At 40.4% G+C, this 24,013-nt stretch overlaps 2 protein-coding genes across 2 annotated transcripts in view; both read right to left on the bottom strand.

Annotated features, from left to right (window-relative positions):
• Nucleotides 1-20,190, bottom strand: part of LOC106810844 (trypsin-7-like) — a 42,034-nt gene extending 21,844 nt beyond the window's left edge. The window contains exons 1-4 of the mRNA XM_014814311.1: nt 20,082-20,190; nt 19,731-19,798; nt 19,406-19,494; nt 4,981-5,056 (exon numbers count right to left, since the gene is read on the bottom strand). Coding sequence (XP_014669797.1) covers nt 4,981-5,056; nt 19,406-19,494; nt 19,731-19,798; nt 20,082-20,157 — 309 coding nt within the window. The 5' untranslated portion in view covers nt 20,158-20,190. The remainder of the gene's footprint in view (nt 1-4,980; nt 5,057-19,405; nt 19,495-19,730; nt 19,799-20,081) is intronic.
• Nucleotides 20,191-22,428: 2,238 nt separating this feature from the next.
• Nucleotides 22,429-24,013, bottom strand: part of LOC106810852 (prohormone-3-like) — a 27,503-nt gene continuing 25,918 nt past the window's right edge. The window contains exon 4 of the mRNA XM_014814323.1: nt 22,429-23,859. Coding sequence (XP_014669809.1) covers nt 23,696-23,859 — 164 coding nt within the window. The 3' untranslated portion in view covers nt 22,429-23,695. The remainder of the gene's footprint in view (nt 23,860-24,013) is intronic.

The following is a 24,013-nucleotide window of genomic DNA, read 5'->3' as shown; positions in this document are numbered from 1 at the left end:
ACACACACACAACAACCACACACACACACACACACACACACTCAGCTCAGCGCACACACACGACGCTCGCGCGCGCCACCACAGCGCGCACCCCACCAACACACACACGCGCGCGCCACCACACACCCGCCTGCGCCGCACAGCCACCGACCGCGCACAGCACCGCGCAGCACACGGCACACGCACACGCCCACACACGCACACGCACACAGCAGCACGCCCACGCACACGCACACGCACACGCACACGCACACGCACACAGCAACTGACACACACACCCACGCCACCCACCCACACGACACACACACACACACACACACAACACACACACACACACACACACACCACACACACACACACACACACACACACACCACACACACACAGCACGCGCCACGTTACGCACCCCCCCCCCCCACCCACACGCTACGCACGCACGCACGCACGCCAGCACACACACACACCAAATACACACACACACACACACAACCAACACACACTCACACACACACACACACACACACACACACACACACACACACACAACAAACACACACACACACACAACACAACACCACCACACCACACACACACACACACACACATAACACCACCCACACACATATATATGTATATTATTATTATTATTATTATTATATAAATATGAAATCACGTTGTGGTTCTAACAGCACGTAACATCCATGTCATAATTGTACTAGTTTACTATTTATATTATTTTATATTATTATATTATATTATATTTATATTATATTATATTTATATTTATATTACCATTTATATTATACCATTATATTATTTATATTATAGCGTATATTATATAAAATACCTATTATTCCCATGATTAATTTAGACGATCGTAAATGATACCCAACATATTCTCCGGACACCATTATATGTTGTTGTAGCATGGTAGGCGTATAATCCGTTAAATAATTTGATGTTTACATGCTCAATTAGGTCTTCCTCAGGTCATTAGGTTCTCCTCAGGTCTTCAGACGTAATAAACACACCAACCTTGATAATAAATAAATCTAAACTTATTTTGTTGAAATATGTAAAGGGCTACACACCTGTGATGAAAAATAAGTGCATAGAGTTGTGAAAATGCTTCCGTGCGGCTAATTGACACTAAATTATAAACAAAACTCAGCATACCTGTTTTTTGAATATGTACCAGCTATTGCGAATATCATTCTGCTCATAAGAATTATGCTGTCGATAGAGTTTATTCGTACGTGCATGCCAAATCACCAGACACACAACCAATAATAACAAATAATCATGGTTGCAAGCCACCATCAGCGTCGAAAATAAATGTAATCGTATTACAGCTTGTGTGCTGCTGGCGTATGGTGGACTTCCTAAAACTCTTATTGTGGCGCCTGCAAATTTAATAAGATTGATCTAGATTAAAAAAATGACGACTGAAAATAAAATATTCAGTGGTATATATTATGCCAGTATTAATCAGTATTGTGAACGCACATAGGTTATCCATGTGAAATGATATGAAGTATGAAAATGATATAACAATGAAGTTAGTTGCCAATTTCATCCAATCCATCCATCCATACATTACATTCCAGTCAACCATCGATCCATTCCTCCATCATACAATCAATTATTCATCCCCATCCATCCATCCATCACCATTCCATCCATCCATCCATCCATCCATGCCATCCAATCCATCCATCCAACCATCCCAATCCATCCATCCATCCATCCATCCATCCATCCATCCATCATTATCATCCATCCATCCATCCAATCATCCATCCATCCATCCGTCCGTCCGTCCGTCCGTCCGTCCGTCCGTCGTCGTCCCGTCCGTCGCGTCCGTCCGGTCCGTCCCGTTCTCGTCGTCCGTCCGATTCGCTCCGTCCGTCCGTCCGTCCGTCCGGTCCGCCCGTTCGTCCGCTCCGTCCGTCCGTCCGTGTCCGTCCGTCCGCTCCGTCCGACGTCCGTCCGTCCGTCGTCCGTCCGTTCATCGGCATATCCATCCATCCATCCATCCATCATCCATCCAATCCATCCATCCATCCTATCCATGCCAGTCCATCCATCCACCAATCCCATCCCATCCATCTATCCATCCATGCCACGCATCCATGCCATCATCATCCATCTTCATTTATCGTCCATCCCATCCGTCCCGTACCCGTCCGTGCCGTTCGCGTCCGTCCGTCTCGATCCGTCCGTCCGTTCATATCCATCCAGATCCATCCATCCATCCCATCCACCATCCATCCATCCATCCATCCATCCATCCATCCATCCATCCATCCATCCATGCCATCCATCCATCCACCATCCATCCATCCATCATTCTATCCATCCATCTATTCCATCCATCCATCCCATCTATCCATTTATCCGTCCATCCATCGCTGTCCGTCCGGTCCGCTCCCGTCCGCTCCAATCCGTCCGTCCGTCGTCCATCCGTCCGGTCCGTCCGTTCTTCCATTCGATCCTATCTCTTTCCTATCTATCTCATTCATGCATCGTGACTTCGTATTACAGGTGACGTTGCTTTCATTTTTGAAATTACGATCGATAGGTTATATATTAAACTGACAAGTTAATAGTTCTTGGTCTGATACATATTCCTACGTTTAAGTATGTTTAAATCGGCTTCGGGTGTTAAAGGCCACACAAGTCGAGGTTCTGACCGCCTCTCCAGAACAGAAGTTAATAAGAACAAAATGTGGCATCCGAATGAATATTAGATAGTTAAAGTTTTGAAGATTACGCTAAAATGGGCGGCACAAAGTCGTATATATATCAACGCAATCTTTGACGTCTATTTGTGAACTAGCCGATCGCGTTACCGACGACATGCGGCCGTGGTAAACGTGTCTATGCATAAGCATGCGAATTGGCTAAACTTACAACGGCAGTTCCGTTTATGCTTCTCTAAGCATCGCACCGAGGAAATAATAGACAGAATACGTGACAAAATCTAGCCCGACATATTAAAGCGAATAGTGTATAGTTTGTGTTTTAGAAATTTCAATTATGTCATGTCAGGCGGATGAGCTGTTAATAATTTCTTGTCTTTTCCTCGTCATTATCTGAATTGTTCCTGATTGCGATCACGCAACCGTCATATTTATCATGTACATCACGACAACATCGCAGCGATAACATATATACGTGAGTGAATTCTTGCGATAATAGACTCGGTGTGTGTTGAACACCTAATGCTAAGCGCCGGGTTAGTTCATACCGTGTTTCGATGATCCGGATATTGCGGATTTTTCGGAGATTCGACGCTATTTCTCGCCGCATAAGAGCGTATATCAGAACAACTCGCTGTAATTTTGCACGATCACTTTATTAATTAATCCAATCACATCAATATTTTTTTGAGCATTGTGTAACTTTTCCAACGAACTCGCGAACTACTACATCACAGATGGGCCAGTCAAATCATTACATCAGCTGGACGAAATATAGACTGTAGGTACACCAAAACGTGCATTGAATGTCGTTCTAATGAATAACGTGATATTGTAAATTCATATTCGTGTCTTGTCCATTGGCTTCTGTTTAGTCATTCTACTTCATATGCAGGCATGAGGATCCATTGTCAACTAGCAAGGTAGAGACGTCGAGCGTAGAAACACCAGCCGTAGCTGCGGACGGCGCACAGCCATAGCCCAACGAGAACCACCCAATCTGCTCCCTCCGTTCTTGCAATCATTGGTCCGCCGGAGTCACCCTGAAGAATGAAATCCAAAACAACATATATGGTAACGTCGACTAAGAATTCATTGCAACAAACACGGGAAAAAAAAATATGCAACACACGAAAATGCGAATAAAAAACACAGCACACTTTACACATTACAGCACATATCACACTAATAGCCATCGTAACAAAACCTATATTTTATATCCTGCTAACATTTATTTGAGAAGATGTACCGGCAGCGTTCTTTACCACCTTGTGGCGTATCCCGCACAGCAGCGATTGTCATTAGGTAATAGAAGATGATCCGTCGTCTCTTGCACTCTTCAGTTTAGTTGATCACGGGTACGTGCACAGACCTGGAGGATGTTGGATATAATTCCACCTCTTACAAATAGAACGAATTAGTCCATCAATTTCATGTTGAACAAGAATAATGCGGGTGCTAGCAAAGAGGCAATCTGGATGCTGCAGTGCGGTGCCGCTGCGTGCCGCATGCATGCGTGCGTGCGTGCGTGCGTGCTTACGTTTATTGGTGCGCCAGCGTGTGTGCACAGTACGTGTGATCCCTTGCGTATGAACGTATGTATATATGATATATATATATATATATATATATATATATATATATATATATATATATACATGTTTTTTTCTGGTACGGTGACTGCATGACCATAACATGTTAAACCGTTTAATTAGAGTGGTGCGTATCCTGCGAGTACGTTACCTTCTTGGTTGCTAACCCCCAGCCATGAAACCCATAGGCGTCCGTTCCAGCGTAATCCCCGCTTCCGGAGCCGGCCAACTTCACTTCATTGCTTTTCCAGTATATTCAATGGTGCGACTCAGAATCATGTAGCGAACGTCGTTATCCATACCATTATAATGCGTACGAACCGTGCATGTGAATGCTGCTCACCTATTTATAGTATTATATAAGTAATCCTACATAAGTACGGCCTCCCCGTTTTCAGAACAAAATACAAAGGCATTTAGACAGATATAATATACGGAAACATTAAAAATTACGTTTGCTTATTGCATGTATATATTTTACTGAGGGAAATAGCTCTCATTCGTCGTGGGTTTTCATGTTAAGTTCTGAAGTAACGTGCCCCACGTCACACAGAAGCAACCCTTTGTTCACGAGCAAGATTGCATCCGAATTATAACCATGGCAAAACTATGATCGCAAATCCACCGTTCATCTGCCAGCCGAGATAATTTACACTGACAGGTACCAGCGTATGTGCATTACTTACGCCTGGCGTATTTCCATTGTTTCTAATATCGGTGACACCATGTTTGATATAGAAGGAACTGGGGTAGTTTTCCAATCTGCAATTCATCGTGTCAAACAATCAATAAAATCGGCATGACACGAACGGCCATCGCACACATACGAGACTTGTCGTTGGACCCATACACGGATTTACGGGCTATGTTAATAAATTCATCTCTCTCTCTCTCTCTCTCTCCTGCTCTCTTTCTCTCTCTCTCTCTCTCTCGCTCGCTCTCTTTCTCTCTCTCTATTATATATATTATATATCAATGGTTTAGAATAATAGCTGTAGATTGAACAAACCGCTAGAATATTCAGCGATATATTCGAAAAACTGCATTCATGATGCATATAGGTTGACTTTAAATAAAAATAAATTAGTGTCATCCCTATATACCGTGCGCCTGTATAATGCAAAAACGTGAACAGATGCAATAAAACAACACTCGCCCCATGCGACGCACGTGAGCAGTCAGTCAGAATGGTGTGTGGGCCAATATAGAAGCTCCACATCTAAAGGATCCAAAGAAGTACATAGCACCTGAAGATACGATTCAAATTATCAGACTAATAGGTATCTTTAGAATGTATATTTCTATACTTGTCATTTATCAGAAAGGAGACTATTATTAACTACTAGAGCGCTCAGTTTAGCCGTACGACATCGTATGACAACACGCCATTTGAAACAAAATAGAATAGCTTACGTATATCCACTGAATTTAAGTATGTATCTTATAGTCATTTTGTGCGGCCATAGCCAAGAAAAACTGGGCTGTAGTACCTTGGTGTGGTATTCGCGTAATGGCCGCATTTTCGCCGCCGACAATCTTCGTATCGGGGGAGCCATTCTAAAAACAGAAAGCTCGCAATTGCTATATTGGAATCTTTAAAACCGTCCGGTTTAGTATCATGACTCATGTAATTATATTTATTCCTCCCTAAATTCGCCAGCCACGATTTTTCGCGGCTAATTTGCAATATCGCCTAATTATCGCACAAGCTAACACTCTGATCCTAGACTCTGCCTCATAATATCATGCAATTAAGCAAACGCCTAGAGAACTAAATGTGACACAGAATCAGTTTAGCAATGTAAGCTCATGAGTTTAGTTGAGCCTCAAACCTTCGCGAAAGACATACCTTCGGGAAGTTCGTTGCCACCTCGGTAGTGGGCGCTGGCGGCGCAAGACGACGGCGCTTAGCCAGAACTAGAAGCTTCGTGGTGGTTTGATGCACTCTAACTCAAGTGGCTACACTGTCTTGTTACGAAGCTTATATACACCTTTTGATCTATCTGATCTAATCCCAGTATATCCCATGGCTGTTACTCAAGGATCACGATTTGTTTGTTTGTTGTGACTACCAAATACTATCAAACAGCTGGTATATTATATTTCTGTAAATAATTATTATCTTGTTGGATTAACAGGGCGGTTATATCCTGCGTAGAATAGCAATAATAAGCGTACCATATGCCTGATGACCTATGTAAAATGTATTCATATTCAAGTTGCTAAAAATTCTATCTCCTAAAGAGCTATGCGTGAGCGCCTTTCTCTTTGACATAATGTTTTTGCGAGTTACAACTGCGGACTCATAAGATTACTAAACGCACACGAAGGAAAGCTATTATGTACGAGTATGTGGTCTTGCCCACATGCGTCTTAGTATTTGACGACATATACCGCCTGGTGGAATTATACCAGACTGTTCAGATAAAACGCATTAGTATCATATCATCCGAACCATACGAGATAGATTAGATCCATTTGGTTCAACGAGAGTTCCGATTGATAATTCAAAGCTTTTGATGTGATGTTATTCGCTTTGCCATTATTACCATGCAGCCTGGTGTTGATATCATCCTTTATTGAATCACAGTCTTGAGCAAGGATCACGTACAACTTCGTTTTGCCTAGCTCTCTCAGTTTACTGAGAAATGATAAGTTGGGGACAGTCACTAGCATTACGGACATCGCCTAACAGCGACGCTTCACGATACGAATTAGGCTCCGTGCCGCATTTTCCAATAGTAGATTTCCACAGTAATTAGGATTTTTCAATACTATACAGAGTAGGTACTGACTTTGTTCTCAGCTTTCACTGCCCCATATCAGGTGTTTTTGTGTGTTCTCATTCATTTTGCCCTGGTGATTTTAATATTAAAGCCTGCGAGCCCGAAATACTTTCCGTCAAATTTTCAATTTTTTTTTGAACCAACAACTTAAAGTTCCAAGCGTAGTTTTTTATTTAGTAATGTCCGGTTTCGCATGACTCGTGTTTCGTCATCTCTTGATACACGTGTTCTGTCATGTAACAGTGATATACTTAATGGTCAGGAATAGATGTCGCGATAGTATTCAAGGTTTGCGGTAATTTGACGACAAATAAATCATATGTTTTGATTTCAATGTTAAATGGGAAAGGGAGCAACATACGCACGCTACATTTCGAACAAATTTGTTATGTCAGCAACCAGTAGTGTAACCTTGACAAACATGACTAGGATACATTTCAATTGCGATTTCTTTAGCATGAACACTCTGTCACTCACGATGTGTAATCACAAGAGATGCAGTAACGCGCAAGACTGACATGCCCTGTTAGAAACTAAGTACTTCATCAAAGCTACTTGGACGAATATAACAGTTGTGAATTTTCAAAATCGTTTCCTATGGTGTTCGTGCCAGAGAATATTTGACCCTCATTGTATTGTGCTTTTCAAGATAAGTTCAAGTTTTGCACTATTTAGCGTGTTAACCTGGCTTATTTTATTTTATTATGACTTCACGCATCTTCTTACAAGATGCGTACGTCTTAACAAAATGACTTGGCCTAGCAGAAGGAACGTTAGGGAAATATCTGATAAATTTAAGGCAAATAATTCACACCGGCTGTGTAAGATCGCGCGGTAGTAATTGCGATTTAAAGAAAACAATCAGCTGTGAAATCGCATGCAATCAGTCGCCACCGCTTCAGATATTTTACTGTATTGATAGTATTCATTATAGCCAGCAGGTTCAACGAATAGTATTTGCTTATACTATTTGTCGTTAATAGTCTTGCACTGACGGCGACGGACGCCACGACTTACCGATACCAGAAACATGTTAAACTCGAAAAAACGGGCGAAAAAAACACGAAATTATTAAGTGGAATTACGAAAAATTAGATCTTCAACTTTTCATGCTCTAGGTGACTATGTGCGAAAAACGCCAACCGAGAAACGCCATTATAGGCCGCCTTGTCCTCATATCACGTTTGTTAGGCCCAATATTTGATTTCGATAACAATGTGGTTTATGCATGCATGCATGCTCATGCACTGTATTCTTGCAAACACTTATAATCGAGATTCGGTATCCTTCGCGCTAACGCACACGCTCGCAGATGATATTCGTAGTGTTATATATATATATATATATATATATTATATATATATATATATAATATATATAAGTCATAATAGCATATAGAGATATGTATATAGTATATATATGTATACCTATATGTGCTTTGATTAGATTATGCACATGACACTGAGCTAATACCAACGGAATAATGGCAGATATAGCACCGTAATGAAGATGCTATATTTATTACTTTATAATGCTAATTTTTCCGACAATGGAGTGAAGATTTCTATAACTGGATTTGAGACACACGGTATCAATTCTATTTTGTTATGATACACTTTCAAGGAATTAGGTCCATTCCAGCTAACAGATCAGTGCTCTCGTTTTAAGCACTCAGTCAACGCGATGTAGTTGCTCTTTCTTTGCATTAGTAGCCTAATATTCATGGTGACACATTGCAATCGCAGCCCTCATTAAGCATAGAAGTGATATATTCTAACTTAAAATCCAATCTACACGTGGAATGAGAATATATGTTGTAGATCAGAGTGGTTAATAGAGATCTCCATTATCGCAGCTCCTGCGTGTAATCATACTAATTAGCTGGTCATGTCTGGGTTTATCGATACTGTCAGTCATTTACACATTGCCTATCGCCTAATTTAACACACATAGTTAACGTTTGCGGTGAATGCAGCAGTTTTTAACACAACTTTATAAGGAAGATGGCGACACTTTTTCGTTCAATTACGTGAGTAAACAGCGAACATTTGAGCGGTATAGACACACTATTGGGCAAATTTGGACACCCTTTAGCAGGACATCATGCGTTTACGTGAAAATGTTGCGATGTCGCCACTTGATTTGCGCATTGGCCGTTACTTACTCTAACAGTTAAGTAAACGCAGGGCGTCTTTCCACTATCCACTATAAATCGCTTATTAAATCAAGTGTATCTACACTGTCGATAGGAATGATGAAGCAATCATGATAGTTCATATATATATTATATATATATATATATATATTAATATATCGACGATGTTCCATCTGTCTTATAGGAATTATTAATTAATACTCGCGTTAAGCTTCCAGTACTATCGGACGCAAACGTTTTTTATATAGCCACTATTGAATTGCGCTTCAATCGGATAGCTGGGAAAATGCAAGGAACATGGAAATTGAAATGCGGAACAACCAACGACTGCCTAGGCGAAAGTATATATGAGAAAACAGGAAGTTACACACGAAATAGCTATTAAACAAACACATAAAGTGAAAGACATTCACGTCTAGAATATTGCTTTTCATATCTCGAAAACATGCCGTAAATCCTTTGCGTAAATTTCGTAAACATTAATTACGCAAACACTATGTTAATTCAACGCTACGCTGGCCTACTTCATCTCGGTATAATAGAATTAGAGTGGAATTATGGTTTACGCCCGTCATATACACGCTATCGTAATTTCGTTTTCCGTCTACGAGGCTGTTAGAACGCGACGGGCGAGCGCGATATCTCAGAAGCTCCAGATCAGTTGTTATCTCGAAGGCCTATGCACACTTCTTTGTACCCCGGTAGTAATTCGCAGTGCTTCGCGGTGCTTGCCTCGGGTGTCGCTTGCGTAGCTTGGCAGCACAGTCCTATTCTTTCGTCACTATTCGCCCTGACCTTTGACATTCGATCATGCTGTGAGTGAACGAAGGCAAACAATTGTTCACACGCGCGCGCACAACACACACTACAACCACACATACACACACACACACCACACACACACACACACACACACACACACCACACACACACACACACACACACACACACACACACAACACCACACACACACACAACACACACAACAGCTACACCCACCCCACAACACGATGCGCGCGCGACGTCATTAAACAAGTCGTTTGTAAATACGCATGTTAAACGACATCACGTGGTCCATGGTTAGTTAATGGTTAAGGCGCTGCTCTTACGATGTATATAAGTTATTAAAATGTCTCCGCGAAGTAGTTACGTCGAAAATAATGCATTCGCTTATCTATAACCATTGACACACAAAGCGCCTCGGTTCTCACATAGTATATACCCGTATCGCGTATACTTAGCATAACATCTACGGGGTTATATGACGTCGAAGAATCATAGAACAGGTACTTATTTCAGATGATATAATAGGTCTTAATATTTCACGGCAGCTAGTAAATGACTATACGCCCGCGAGTTTTGCCACGCAGCGGCTGAGCCCGGCTATGAATACTTCAATTTTCATTTTCAATTCTGCGCTTACTTCAATGAAATTACACTTTGAATATTGCACGTTGCATGCTAGATCTGAATCAATATCTTGCGTACGAAGAGCGCGATGTGCTGAAAATACCTGTGCCGCGATATTACTGCATGACTGAAAAGTCGCATTGCATGAAAACCGTTTTACAACGTATTTTACGTAACATTGGAACAGTATGCTGTGTTTGTCTGCCGTTTTTTGACGCCTGCCTATCAAAGTTGTCTTTGTCTCCGACGTCCGTCATCGGTCGGTCGTTTCCGTCGTGTTGGTTTGTGTTGTTGTTGTTTTGTTGGTTGTTGTTCGTTTGTTGTTATTGCTGTGTTATTTCGTTGTTGATTTTATATACTCGACGATAGGCACGATTACAGTAACTTATACCATAGATTTTGTACGATGGATAGAGAATGATATGCAAATCGATTAGAGATAACAATTAAGATGACGATAAATGTAAAAAGAAATGTTAAAATATGATTACGCCGTTCAGATAATAGTAGCGGCTAAAATTTCATCAAAAACGTTGGCGTATAACCAATATTCTCATGATAGATACACGGCTACCGATTTACTTTAAAATTACGATTATCAGATAATTCGTATAACAAGGCTACTCGATTTAGGCTAAACGTAAAAATGTGGGAAACGGTAATTGTACGTATGTATGCTTTAAAACGGTAAATATAGAATGAGAACATACTCAGATTACGCATGCTATCAGAGTCTAGTCAATAGGAGTAAGACCAGACTGAAACCGGCAAAATTCACATTTTTTTTTAGTTGCCTTAGGCTACCTATGATTTATTGTGGTTTTTTTAACTCGATAACTTGAGCTCAAATCTTACCCTTAATCATTCAAAACTAATTCCGTGTCATAAATCTTTGGTCTCACAAAACAATGACAAATCGGGAAGATATCGATCCAAACGTACAATGTGCGTTTTTGAAATTTATTAATGCATTGTCAACAACTGTGAACCGAAAGCATAAGGCAATGTTTTTGAAAGCCCTCTAATTCGATAGCAATGCAAAACTAGCAAACATACATAGCGAGTTTGCCAGGATTTCGCGAAAGTTCTATTAGATTATTTTTAATTGATTAGACTCCTGATTGCTATAATATAAGATAGTTTTATCGTGCGAGTATCGAAATCAGTCCGATGAAAGGTGGTAAAGGCTGTAAAATACACACTGCAATCGTTACGCGCACATTGAATTCGCATCAAGCGTATTGGAATCATGCGATAGACAACTTATCCACACGGCTTCAAGTCATTAATAAAATGTTCGAACTTTTAACGAATACGAATTTTGCGAAAAAAATGGCAATTGTCAAAGGTTATTCAATACGCTCATAAAACAAAACTTTTTATTGCCTTGCTTGTTGCGAGCCACAAGAAACACATTCATCGCAATCCACAGTGCAATCGAGATTTGACAGAAGCTGTCGTATATCCGTGGGCGATTATTTCTAAAAATGCGATATGCACTCATAATGTGTATGAAAACCTCGTCGTTAGAATTTTGACTGTGTTTCGGGCTTAAATATGATACAACAGCAAAAAAATTGGTGGCTTCTTGAGCTATTCTGATAATTCAGACTTTGATGCGTTGAATAGATTACGCCGAGATCGATTCATTTGATTACGAATGAACAGTACTTATTCCAATAATCAGTACATGAGTATCGCCAGAGTATTATGCAAAAATTTCTAGCCGTGTATGGCCAAAGGATAAGGTCTAAGAGGTCATTCACGAATAAAAAAATACGACCTTTTCTCGGCCAAACCAGTAGAAGAATAAAAATCATGAGTGTATAGCAGCTTTATACCCTAATCGATCATTCGATCGAATCACCAATCAATCCAATCGATCGATCGAGGAACAATCAATCAATCAAAGCAAGTGTTTTCAATATTGATCTGTGGATAGAGTGATGTTGTTGCTTGCCGTGCGCGAAGACCTCGGATATAGTAACGATGCAAGTATATGAGGTTATATGCCTGGAACAGTGCAATATATAGAGCTGTACATCATTTGGTAGCCCTCCAATTCTTGGTTCCTCTCTTTTGGGAGCCTATAAAAAGCACGGCCCAAATTTAATCATAAATAAAGCATAAACGGTCTCTCCCTGTGTGTCTGTGTGGGCTGTGTGTGTAGGTGTGTGTGTGTGTGTGTGAAGGGATGTGTTGTGTGCTGCTGTGTGCTGTGGTGTGTGTCTGTGTGCGTTGGAGTGCGTGCGCGTGTGTCCTGTGCTTATGTGTAAGTGGGCTGGTGTGTGCTTGCGTGTGTGTGTGTGTGTGTTGTGTGTGTGTGTGTGCTGCTGTGTGTGGTGTGTGTGTGCCTATGTGTGTGTGTCCTATGCCTGTTGTGTGTGTGTGTGTGTGGTGTGTGTGTGTGTGTGGTGTGTATGTATACGTATGTATATATATATACTATATATATGTCTGTGGTGATGTATTGTATGTAATGTATATATATATATATATATATAAATATATAGTATATATATATCTGTGTGTGTGTGCGTGCTGCGTGCGCTGCCGTGCGTGCGTGCGTGCGTGGTGCGTGCTGTGTGTCATGTATGTATGTATATATATATATAGAATATATAGATTATATCTCTGTTGTGTGTGTGTGTCCGCGCTGCTGTGCGTCCGTGGCGTGCGTGCGTGCGCTGCGGGTGTGTATGATATGTATGTATGTCTAGTAAAATTATATATACATATATATATATCTATATATATCATATATATATATGTGTGTGTGCTGTGTGGTGTGTTGTGTGTGATGTGTGTGTGTTGTTTGATGTGTGTGGTGTGTGGTGTGTGTCGTGTGTGTGTGTGTGTGTCGTGTGTGTGTCTTTGTGTGTGTGTGTTGTGTGCGTACGTGTTTGTGTGCTCTCTTTCTCGGCGGTCGTGATGTGTGTGTGTCTCGTGTGTGCGTACGTTGTTTGCTGTTTTTCTCTCTGCGCGCAGCGCGCGCGTGTGTGTGTGTGTGTGTGTGTGTGTGTGCTTTCCTTCGTGCGTGCGTGCGTGCGGTGCGTGCGCGTGTGTTGCTTATGTGTGTGGTGCGTGGTGTGGCGTGTGGTGCGTGCGTGGCGTGCGTGCGTGCGTGGTCGCTTGCGTGCGTGTGGTGGCGTATGTCGTGCGTGCGCGTGTGTGTGTGACGTGTTGGTTGCGTGCGTTGCGTGCGTGCGTGTGTGTGTGTGTGTGCTGTTGTATGTGTGTGGTGTGTGTGTGTGTTTGTGCATCGACTAACCACCACTCCACCCAACCCAGGTGTGGTTGTTGTGTGGGTGTGTTGTTCATTGTGTTGTAATGTGTGTGTGTGTGGTGTGTGTGTGTGTGTGCTTGTGTGTGTGCGTGTGTGTGTGTGTGTGTGTGTGTGTGTGTGTGTGTGTGTGTGTGTGGTGTGTGTGTGTTGAACCCTGTGTGTATAGGAGAGGGGGGGATGTGAAACGGTGTTCGTTTGTTGGACGGGCATGCATACAGATGTTCAGCGCCGTAGATAATATGTAAAAAAAATTATTCGGAATTGAAAATGTTTTTACCTAAACATCTCTATGATGTTCACAGTATTGGGTAAATTCAGCGATATATAGAAAACTAATTAATCATGACAAATATGATTGACTTCCAAATTTTCTAGCGGTTGCGTGAATGTGCGTCTGCGTGAATATAAGAACATGGAACATATACAATAAACAACACTCGCCCAGAGATGCAGTGAGCAGCAGTCAGAATGGTGCTTCGGCCAATATTGGCGCCTCCACATCTAAAGTTTCCACGATAGTACATAGCAATCTGAAAATACGATTCAAATATCAGACTAATAGTTTCAACATAATGTTATATTCTACTCTTGTCATTTATCTTAAACGATACTATTTTTTACTAGAGAGCGTCAGCTTGGACGTACATAGTCGTAAGACAGAACGCAATTGGAATATGTAAATAGTTTACGTATAGTCTACTGGAAATAAAGTATGTGTTATATAGTTTTTGTGTGCGGCATAGCAAGAAGAACTTGGCTCTAGTACCTGGTATGGGTAGGCCTAATCCTTAATGTCCGCATTCTCGCCGCCAACAATCTTCGTGTCCGGGGGAGCCCATCCTAAAGCAGAGAGTCACATTGCTTTCGGAATCTTTGAAACGTTAGTTTTTTACTATCATATTATTACTTAATCCTCGCTAAATCGGCCAACGATGTTTCCGCCGTTAATTTACAATATGGATAATTATCGCACACGCTCACAGAACAAATAATATAGAATAAAAACAACCATCTAGAAAACAAAATATGACACAAATGAGTTTGCCAATTTAAGCTCATGAGTTTAGTTAGATCCTGAAACTAACAATAGTTATAACACGAGACATACCTTCAGGAAGTCGTGGCCACCTCGGGGCATGGGCGCTGGCTGCGCAGACGACGGCTAGCAGAACTAGAAGCTTCATGGTTGGTTTTGGTGCTCTAACTCGAGTGCCTACGCTGTATTGTTACCAAGCTTATATACACCTTTATTATCTACATCTTATCTCAGTATTGCTTTAACTTCGACTGCATCACGATTTCTTTTTTTGTGTACTGATAATATGAACACCTGTATAGTATAATGTAATTCCTCAAATCTAAGTATTATGTTGTCGTATTAACGAAGCGATATAATAGTGAGTGTTATTAATAATGCAGCATTTCATTAAATGCAGAATTGCTATTGTTTATGCTTTTGTAGTCAGGTCCGTAGCTAGCAGGAGGGGGGGTGGCAGGGAGGGCAGCTGTCCCTCGCCAAAAAAAAAACCAGTGAAGAATAATGGGAACTTAAGATTAGAAAATACTCGCTTAACCGTTTGGAAACTTCTAGGTATGTAACCTACCTGAAATGGCTCGAAATGGCATTTCAGCGCTTCTATAATTCAAAGTTTTCTGGGGGCATGCCGCCAGACCCCCCTTGAAGCGAGCGCCTTCAGCACTCGTTCATCTTGCCCCCTATACATTAATTCCTAGCTACGGCCCTGGTAGTCGCTAAACGCGCATAAAAAATACAGATATGTGTGTCCAGGCTTTATTATTTGGATGACAGAATCGCCCGTGAGAATGTGACCAGACTGCCAGCTTAACGGCAAGAGATTATATTATCTCGAAACATTATTTATGGAGAGACAAATAGATACATAACTAGAATGAAAGATAGATAGGTCGTCAAACCTAACCAGGTGGCAAGATAGAATGTTGAGTTAGAGGTAGATAACAGTATATCATTTCAACACACCTAGCAAGGATAGTTACGTCGGAAAATGAACGTCTATAGGTAACAATTGTTGATAGTGTCAAGTGTGCAGGTTCCTTCTTAAATAAAAATAGAATCTCGTCAAAATAACATGCAATTTAGCAGATTCTAGACATTAATTAACACTCATCTACTAATCTTCGGACGATCTTGAATGAGTATAAGCACCGCAAAATTATTACAGTGATATGTAGCTATGTCTCCAAGTATATAAGTATAATTTTAATGAAACTTTAAACTTAATTTATTTAAAAAATATTGGACAAGCAGCTACGGCGAGTAGTATGCGTTTTGTATTTTCAAAGTGCGATTGCAGCACAGACACGTTTATTTCGCAGTTACTATGTATGATCAGAGATTTCGCGCAGTCACGCTCAAAGTAAATTTGCTATGTCAGGGGAGTTTTGGATAGAGATGCCTTACATTAACTTACGCAAGCTAGGGTTACGTTTCAAAAATTTAAAGTCCAAGTTTAATAACATACTATTTCACTAATTTGATAAAAGCTGGACACACGGCTGTACATGTCACGCATGACACATTTTATCATCGCTTACCATAGGTAAAGATTAAATTTAATTAGAGTCACATCAGCAGGGGACACCTGAGAATCATAAAAGTGAGACAGCGAAATATATTTTTTATGTCAAGCAACTGCGACGAGTAAGGACTCTATTTAAAATAATGTCACTGACCATAATGTGTAGAGCAATATATATTGTAGTTCTAGTGATATCCGTTGAAATGTGACGTGTGTACCGTCCGTTTCTTCGTCCATCCCTCTGTCCGTCCGTTCGTCCGTCAGTCCGTCCATCCGTCTATCCATCCGTCCGTCCGTCCGTCCGTTCTTCCATCAATCTATCCATCCATCTATCCATCCATGCATTGGCTGTCGTATTACAGTGACGTAGCTTTTATTTTTTGAAATTAGATCGATAGGCATATTTAAACTGACAAGTTAATAGTTCTTGGTTGATACATATTTCCTACGTTTTAAGTATGTAAATCGGTTCGGTGTTAGAGAGCCATACAGGCGAGGTTTTTGCCCCCTCCCAGAACAACAAGCTAATACGAACAAAATGTAGCATTTGAATAAATATTAGATAGTTGAAATTTTGAAGATTAATCTAAAATGCTCAAAGTCGTATCTATCAAAGCAATCTTTGACGTCTATTTGTGAACTAGGATCGCTGTACCGACGACATGCTGGCGTGGGAACGTGTCTATGCAAAGCATCCGAATGGTAAACGTACACGGCATCGTTTATCTTCTCTAAGCATACGCACAGAGGGAATAATAGACAAATACGTGACCAAAATCTAGCCCGACGTTTAAAGCGAATAGTGTATAGTTTGTGTTTTAGAAATTTCAATTATGTCATGTCAGCGCTGCAAGCTGTTAATAATTTTTTTCTTTTTCTTGTCATTCTGAATTGTTCGATTGCGGAATCACGAACGTCATTATTAATCATGTAATCACGACAACAATCGCAGCGTAAATATACGTGTGAATTCTCCATGATAAATTTATTTTGACGCTAATGCTACGCTTAATTATCAATATTTTCGATACCGGATTTCAATTCGAGTGTTTTCGCCGATAAGATGTATATTCAGAACAACTCGTGTAATTTTGCACGATCACTTTTATTAATTACATCAATCACATCAATATTTTTTTGACATTTGTAACTTTTCAACGAACTGCGAATCTCACTACATCACAGATGGCATCAAAATCATTACATCAGCTGACGAAAATAGATGTAGGTAAACCAAAACGTGATTAAAGTGTCTAATGAATAAGGTGATATTGTAAATTCATATTCGTGTCTTGTCCATTGGAGTCGGTTTAGTCATTCTACTGCATATGCTGTGTGATCCATTGATAGAAGGTAGAGACTCGAGCGTAAACACCAGCGTAGTTTGGACGCGCACAGCCATAGCCCCAAGAAACCACACCAATCTGCTGCCCTCCGTTCCTGGAAATCATTGGTCCGCCAGAGTCACCCTGAAGAATGAAATCCAAAACACGTATGAGTAACGTCGACTAAAGAATTCATTGCAACAAACAGGGAAAAATATACGCGACACACGAAAATGCGAATAAAAAACAATTACAGCACATATCACACTAATAGCCATCGTGACAAAACCTATATTTTATATCCTGCTAAATTCATGAGAAGATGTACCTGGCAGGCGTCTTTACCACCTTCTTGGTATCCTGCACACAGCATGTCGTCGGTAATAGAAGATAACCCGTATTGTTGCCCGCAAACTATGTTAGTGATCACGGGTACTTGCACAGCCTGGAGGGTGTTGGATACATATCCACCTACAATAGAACGAAAACATCAATTTCACGTTGAATAAGAATGAACGCGGGTTGGGGTAGCAAAGAAAATGTGGATGTAGGGCCTACGTGCATGCACGTGCGTACGTGCGCGTGCGTGCGTGCGTGCGTGCGCCAGCGTGTGTGTACAGTACGTGTGATCCCTTGCGTATGAACGTATGTACGTGAGATTCTATATATATATATATATATATATATATATATATATATATATACATGTTTTTTCTGGCTACTGTGACTGCATGACCATAACATGTTAAACCTTTAATTAGAGTGGTGCGTTCCTGCGATACGTTACCTTCTCTGGTGCTACCCCAGCCAGAAACCAAGGCGTCCGTTCCAGCGTAATCCCCGCTTCCGGAGCCGGCCAACTTCACTTCATTGCTTTTGTCAGTATATTCAATGTTGGAGCTCAGAATCATGGTAGCGACGTCGTTACTCATACCATTATCGCCGTACGAACTGTGCGTGTGAATCTTGCTCACCTATTTATATAATTTATATAAGTAATCCTACATAAGTACGCTCCTCGTCTTCAAATCAAAATAAACAGGATTTAGGATAAATATATTACGACCGGTCAAGAATAAACGTTTGCTTATTGCATTATATGTTACTGAGGGAAAATAGCTCGCATTTGTCGTGGGTTTTCATGCTAAGTTCTGAAGTAGACGTGCTGCTCACGCAGAGCACTCTTTGTTTAGAGCAGGATTGCATCCGATTATAACCATGGCAAACTATGAATGAAATCACTCGTTATCTGCAGCGATATAATTTACACTGGGCACCAGCGTATGTGCATTACTTACGCCTGCCGTTTTTCCATCATATCTAATATCGGTGACACCATATTTGATAGAGAAGTAACTGGCGTAGTTTTCATATCTGCAATTCATCGTGTCAAATATATATATATATATTCAATGGTTTAGGAATAATGTTTAGATTAGGCAAACCGTAGAAATTCATCGATATATCGGGAACTGATTCATGATGGCATATAGGGTTGACTTTAAATAAATATAAATTAGTGTCATCCCTATATACCCGTGCGCCTGTATAAATGCAAAAACGTGGAACAGATGCAATAAACAAAACTCGCCCAGAGACGCAGTGAGCAGCAGTCAGAATGGTGTGTGGGCCAATAATGGAGCCTCCACATCTAAAGGATCCACCGAAGTACATAGCAACCTGAAAATACGATTCAAATATCAGACTAATAGGTTCTTTATAATGTTATATTCTATACTTGTCATTTATCAGAAAGGAGACTATTATTAACTATAGAGCGTCAGTTTGGCCGTACACAGTCGTATGACAAAACGCATTTGAAACAAGTGAATAGCTTACGTATATCCACTGGAATGAAAGCATGTATCTTATAGTTTTTTTTGTGCGGCATAGCAAGAAGAACTGGGCTCTAGTACCTGGTGTGGGTATTCCGTAATGTCCGCATTCTCGCCGCCGACAATCTTCGTGTCCGGGGGAGCCCATCCTAAAACAGAAAGTCACAATAATTGCTATCGGAATATTTAAAACGTGCGGTTTCTAGTATCATATCATTAATAATATTTATTCCTCACTAATTCGCACCACGATTTTTCGCGGCTAATTTGCAATATCGCTAATTATCGCACAAGCTCACACTCTGCATCCTAACTCTGCCTCATAATATCATGCAATTAAGCAAACGCCTAGAAACTAAAATGTGACACAAATGAGTTTGCCAATGTAAGCTCATGAGTTTAGTTAGAGCCTCAAACCTTCGGAAGACATACCTTCGGGAAGTCGTGGCCACCTCGGGGTAGTGGCGCTGGCGGCGCAGACGACGGCTAGCAGAACTAGAAGCTTCATGGTTGGTTTTGGTGCTCTAACTCAAGTGCCTACACTGTCTTGTTACGAAGCTTATATACACCTTTATTATCTGCATCTAATCCCAGTATATCCCATGTTGTTACTCCAAGGATCACGATTTGTTTGTTTGTTTGTGTACCAATACTATCAAACAGCTGGTATATTATATTTCTGTAAATAATTATTATCTTGTTGTATTAACAGGGCGTTATTATGCTGCGTAGAAATAGCAATAATAAGCGTACCATATGCCTGATGACCTATGTAAAATGTATTCATATTCAAAGTTGCCTAAAATTCTATCTCTAAAGACGTGAGCGCTTTCTCTTTGACATAATGCTTTTGCGAGTTACAACTGGGACTCATAAGATACTAAACGCACACGAAGGACTAGTATGTACGGGTATGTGTGCCCACATGGTCTAGTATTTGGACGACATATCCGCCTGTGGGAATTATACCAGACTGTCAGATAAACGCATAGTATCATATCATCCCGAACCATAACGAGATAGATAGATCCATATTCAACGAGAGGTCGATTGATAATTTCAAAGCTTTGATGTGATGTTATTCGCTTTGCCATGTATACCATGCAAGCTGGTGCTTGATATCATCTTTTATTTAATCAACAGTCTTGAGCAAGATCACGTACAACTTCGTTTTGCTAGCTCTCTCAGTTTACTGAGAAATGTAAGTTTGGGACATCACTACATACGGAACATCGCCTACCAGCGACGCTTCTCGAACGAATTAGGCTCCGTGCCGCATTTTCAATAGTAGTATTTCCAATAATAGTATTTTCAATATATACAGGAGTAGGTACTGACTTTGTTCTCAGCATCACTGCCCCATATCCAGGTGTTTTGTGTGTCCTCATTTTTATTTGCCTTGGTGATTTTATAGTAAGGCTTGCCGACACAATACTTTCGTCAAATTTTCAGTTTTTATTTTGAACAAAACTTAAAAGTCAAGCGTAGTTTTTTTTTTAGTAAAGTCGGTTTCGCATGACCTCGTGTTCGTCATTCTGTACACGTGTATCTGTCATGTAAACATGATATATTATGTCATGAATAGATGTCGCGATAGTATTCAAGGTTTGCGGTAATTTGACGAAAATAACTCATATGTTTTGATTCAAGTTAAATGGGAAAGGGAGCAACATACGCACGCTACATTTTCGAACAAATATTTTTTGTCAGCAACCAGTAGTGTACCTTACAAATACATGACTAAGGATACATCAACTGCGATTTTTTAGCATGAACACTCTGTCACTCACGATGTGATAATCACAGAGATGCGAGTGAAACGCGCAAGACTTGACATGCCGCTGTTTAGAAACTAAGTACTCATCAAAGCTACTTGGACAAATATAACATGTGAATTTCAAAAATCGTTTCTATGGGTTCGTGGAGAATTATTTACCCTCATTGTATGTGCTTTTCAAGATAAGTTCAAGTTTTGCGACTTTTACGTGTTAACCTGGCTTATTATGACTCACGCACTCATTCTTACAAATGCGTACGTCTTACAAAATGACTTCCTAGCAGAAGGAACGTTAGGAAATATCTGAGTAAATTTAAGCAAATAATTCACACGGCTGTGTATATCGCGCGTTATAATTGCGATTTAAAGGAAAACAATCAACTGTAAATCGCATGCACTCAGTCGCACCACTTCAGTATTTACTTTTATTAGTAGTATTATTATGGACCAGCAGGTTCTAACGATGTATTTGTTTATACTATTTGTCGTTAATAGCTTCACTGACCGGCGACGGACGCCACGACTACCGATACCAGAAACATTAAACTCGAAAAAACGGGGAAAAACACGAAATTATTAAGTGGAAATACGAAAACATTAAATCTTCAACTTTTCAATGCTCTAGTGACTATGTTGCGAAAAACGCACGAGAACGCATTATAGGCCGCCTTGTCCTCATATCACGTTGTTAGCGCCATATTTGATTCCGTAAAATGTGTTTTATGCATGCATGCATGCACTGTATTCTTGCAAACACTTACTAAAATCGAGATCGGTATCCTTCGCGCTAACGCACACGCTCGCAGATGATATTCTGTAGTGGTTATATATATCATAATATATATATATATATATATATATTATATATATATACTATAACGGTACATAATAGATAGAGATTGTAGATATATATATATATATGTATACCTATATGTGCTTTGATTAGATTATGCACATGACACTGAGCTAATACAACGGAATAATGTGCAATATAGCACCGTATATGAAGAATGCTCATATTTATTACTTTATAATGTAATTTTTCGACAAATGGAGTGAAAGATTTCTATAACGGATTTGAGGACACACGGTATCAATTCTATTTTTGTTATGATACACTTTCAAGAATTAGTCCATTCCAGCTAACAGATTCAGTGCCTCTCGTTTTAAGCACTCAGTTCAACGCTATGTAAGTTGCTCTTTATTTGCATTAGTAATATTCATGGTGACATATTGCAATCGCAGCCTCATTAAGCATAGAGGTGATATATTCTAACTTAAAATCCAATCTACACGTGGAATGAGAATATAGTGTAATCAGGAGTGGTTAATAGAGATCTCCATTATCCACTCCTGGTGTAATCATACATAATTAGCTGTTCAGGTCTGGGTTTGATCGATACTGTCAGTCTTTACACATGCACTTCGCTAGATTTACACACATAGTTAACGTTTGCGTGATGCGATTTTTAACACAACTTTATAAGAAGATGGCGACACTTTTTCGTTACAATACGTGAGTAAACAGCGAACATTTGTGAAGCGGTAGACTACACTATTGGCAAAGTTTGAACACCCTTTAGCAGGACATCATGCGTTTACGTGAAAATGTGCGATGTCGCACTTGTTTGCGATTGGGTTACTTACTTAACAGTTAAGTAAACGCAGGGTCTTTCACTATCCACTATAAATCGCTTTATTAAACAAGTATATCTACACTGGCATAGGAATGATGAAAGCAATCCAGTGATAGTTCACTATATATATATATATATATATATATATATATATATATATATCGACGAGTTCCATTGTCTTATAGAATTATTAATTAATATCGCGTAAGCTTTCCAGTGACGTATCGGACGCAACGTTGTTTTATATAGCACTATGAAGTTGCGCTTCAATCGGATAGCTTAAAATGGAAGGACATGGAAATTGGAAAGGGAAGAACCAAGACTGCTAGGCGAAAGTATATTCGGGAAAACAGAGGTACACACGAAATAGCTATAAACAAACACATAAAGTGAAAGACATTCACGTCTAGAATATTGCTTTTCATATCTCGAAAATATGCGTAAAATCCTTTGCGTAAATTCGTAAACATTAATTACTGCAAACACTATGTTAATCAACGCTACGCTGCCTACTTCATCTCGGTATAATAGAATTAGAGTGGAATATGGTTTACGCCACGTCATATACACGCTATCGTATTTCTTTTCCGTCTACGATTGCTGGTTAGAACGCACGGGCGAGGCGCGATATCTCAGAAGCTCCAGATCCAGTTGTTATCTCGAAAGCCTATGCACACTTCTTTGTGACCCCGGTAGTAATCGCAGATCTTGCGCGGCTTGCCACGGTGCCGCTTGCGCAGCTGGCAGCACAGGCCTATCTCCTCGTCACATTCCGCTGACCTTTGACATTCGTCATCTGTGGTGAACGAAGCAAACAATTGTCACACGCGCGCGCACACACACACACGCGCGCACACACACACACACACATACACACACACACACACACACACACACACACACACACACACACACACACACACACACACACACACACACACACACACACA

Source organism: Priapulus caudatus, unplaced genomic scaffold (genome assembly GCF_000485595.1).
Source record: "Priapulus caudatus unplaced genomic scaffold, Priapulus_caudatus-5.0.1 Scaffold478, whole genome shotgun sequence".
Taxonomy (NCBI): Eukaryota; Metazoa; Priapulida; class Priapulimorpha; order Priapulimorphida; family Priapulidae; genus Priapulus; species Priapulus caudatus.
This window is presented reverse-complemented; position numbering and strand designations above follow the sequence as displayed.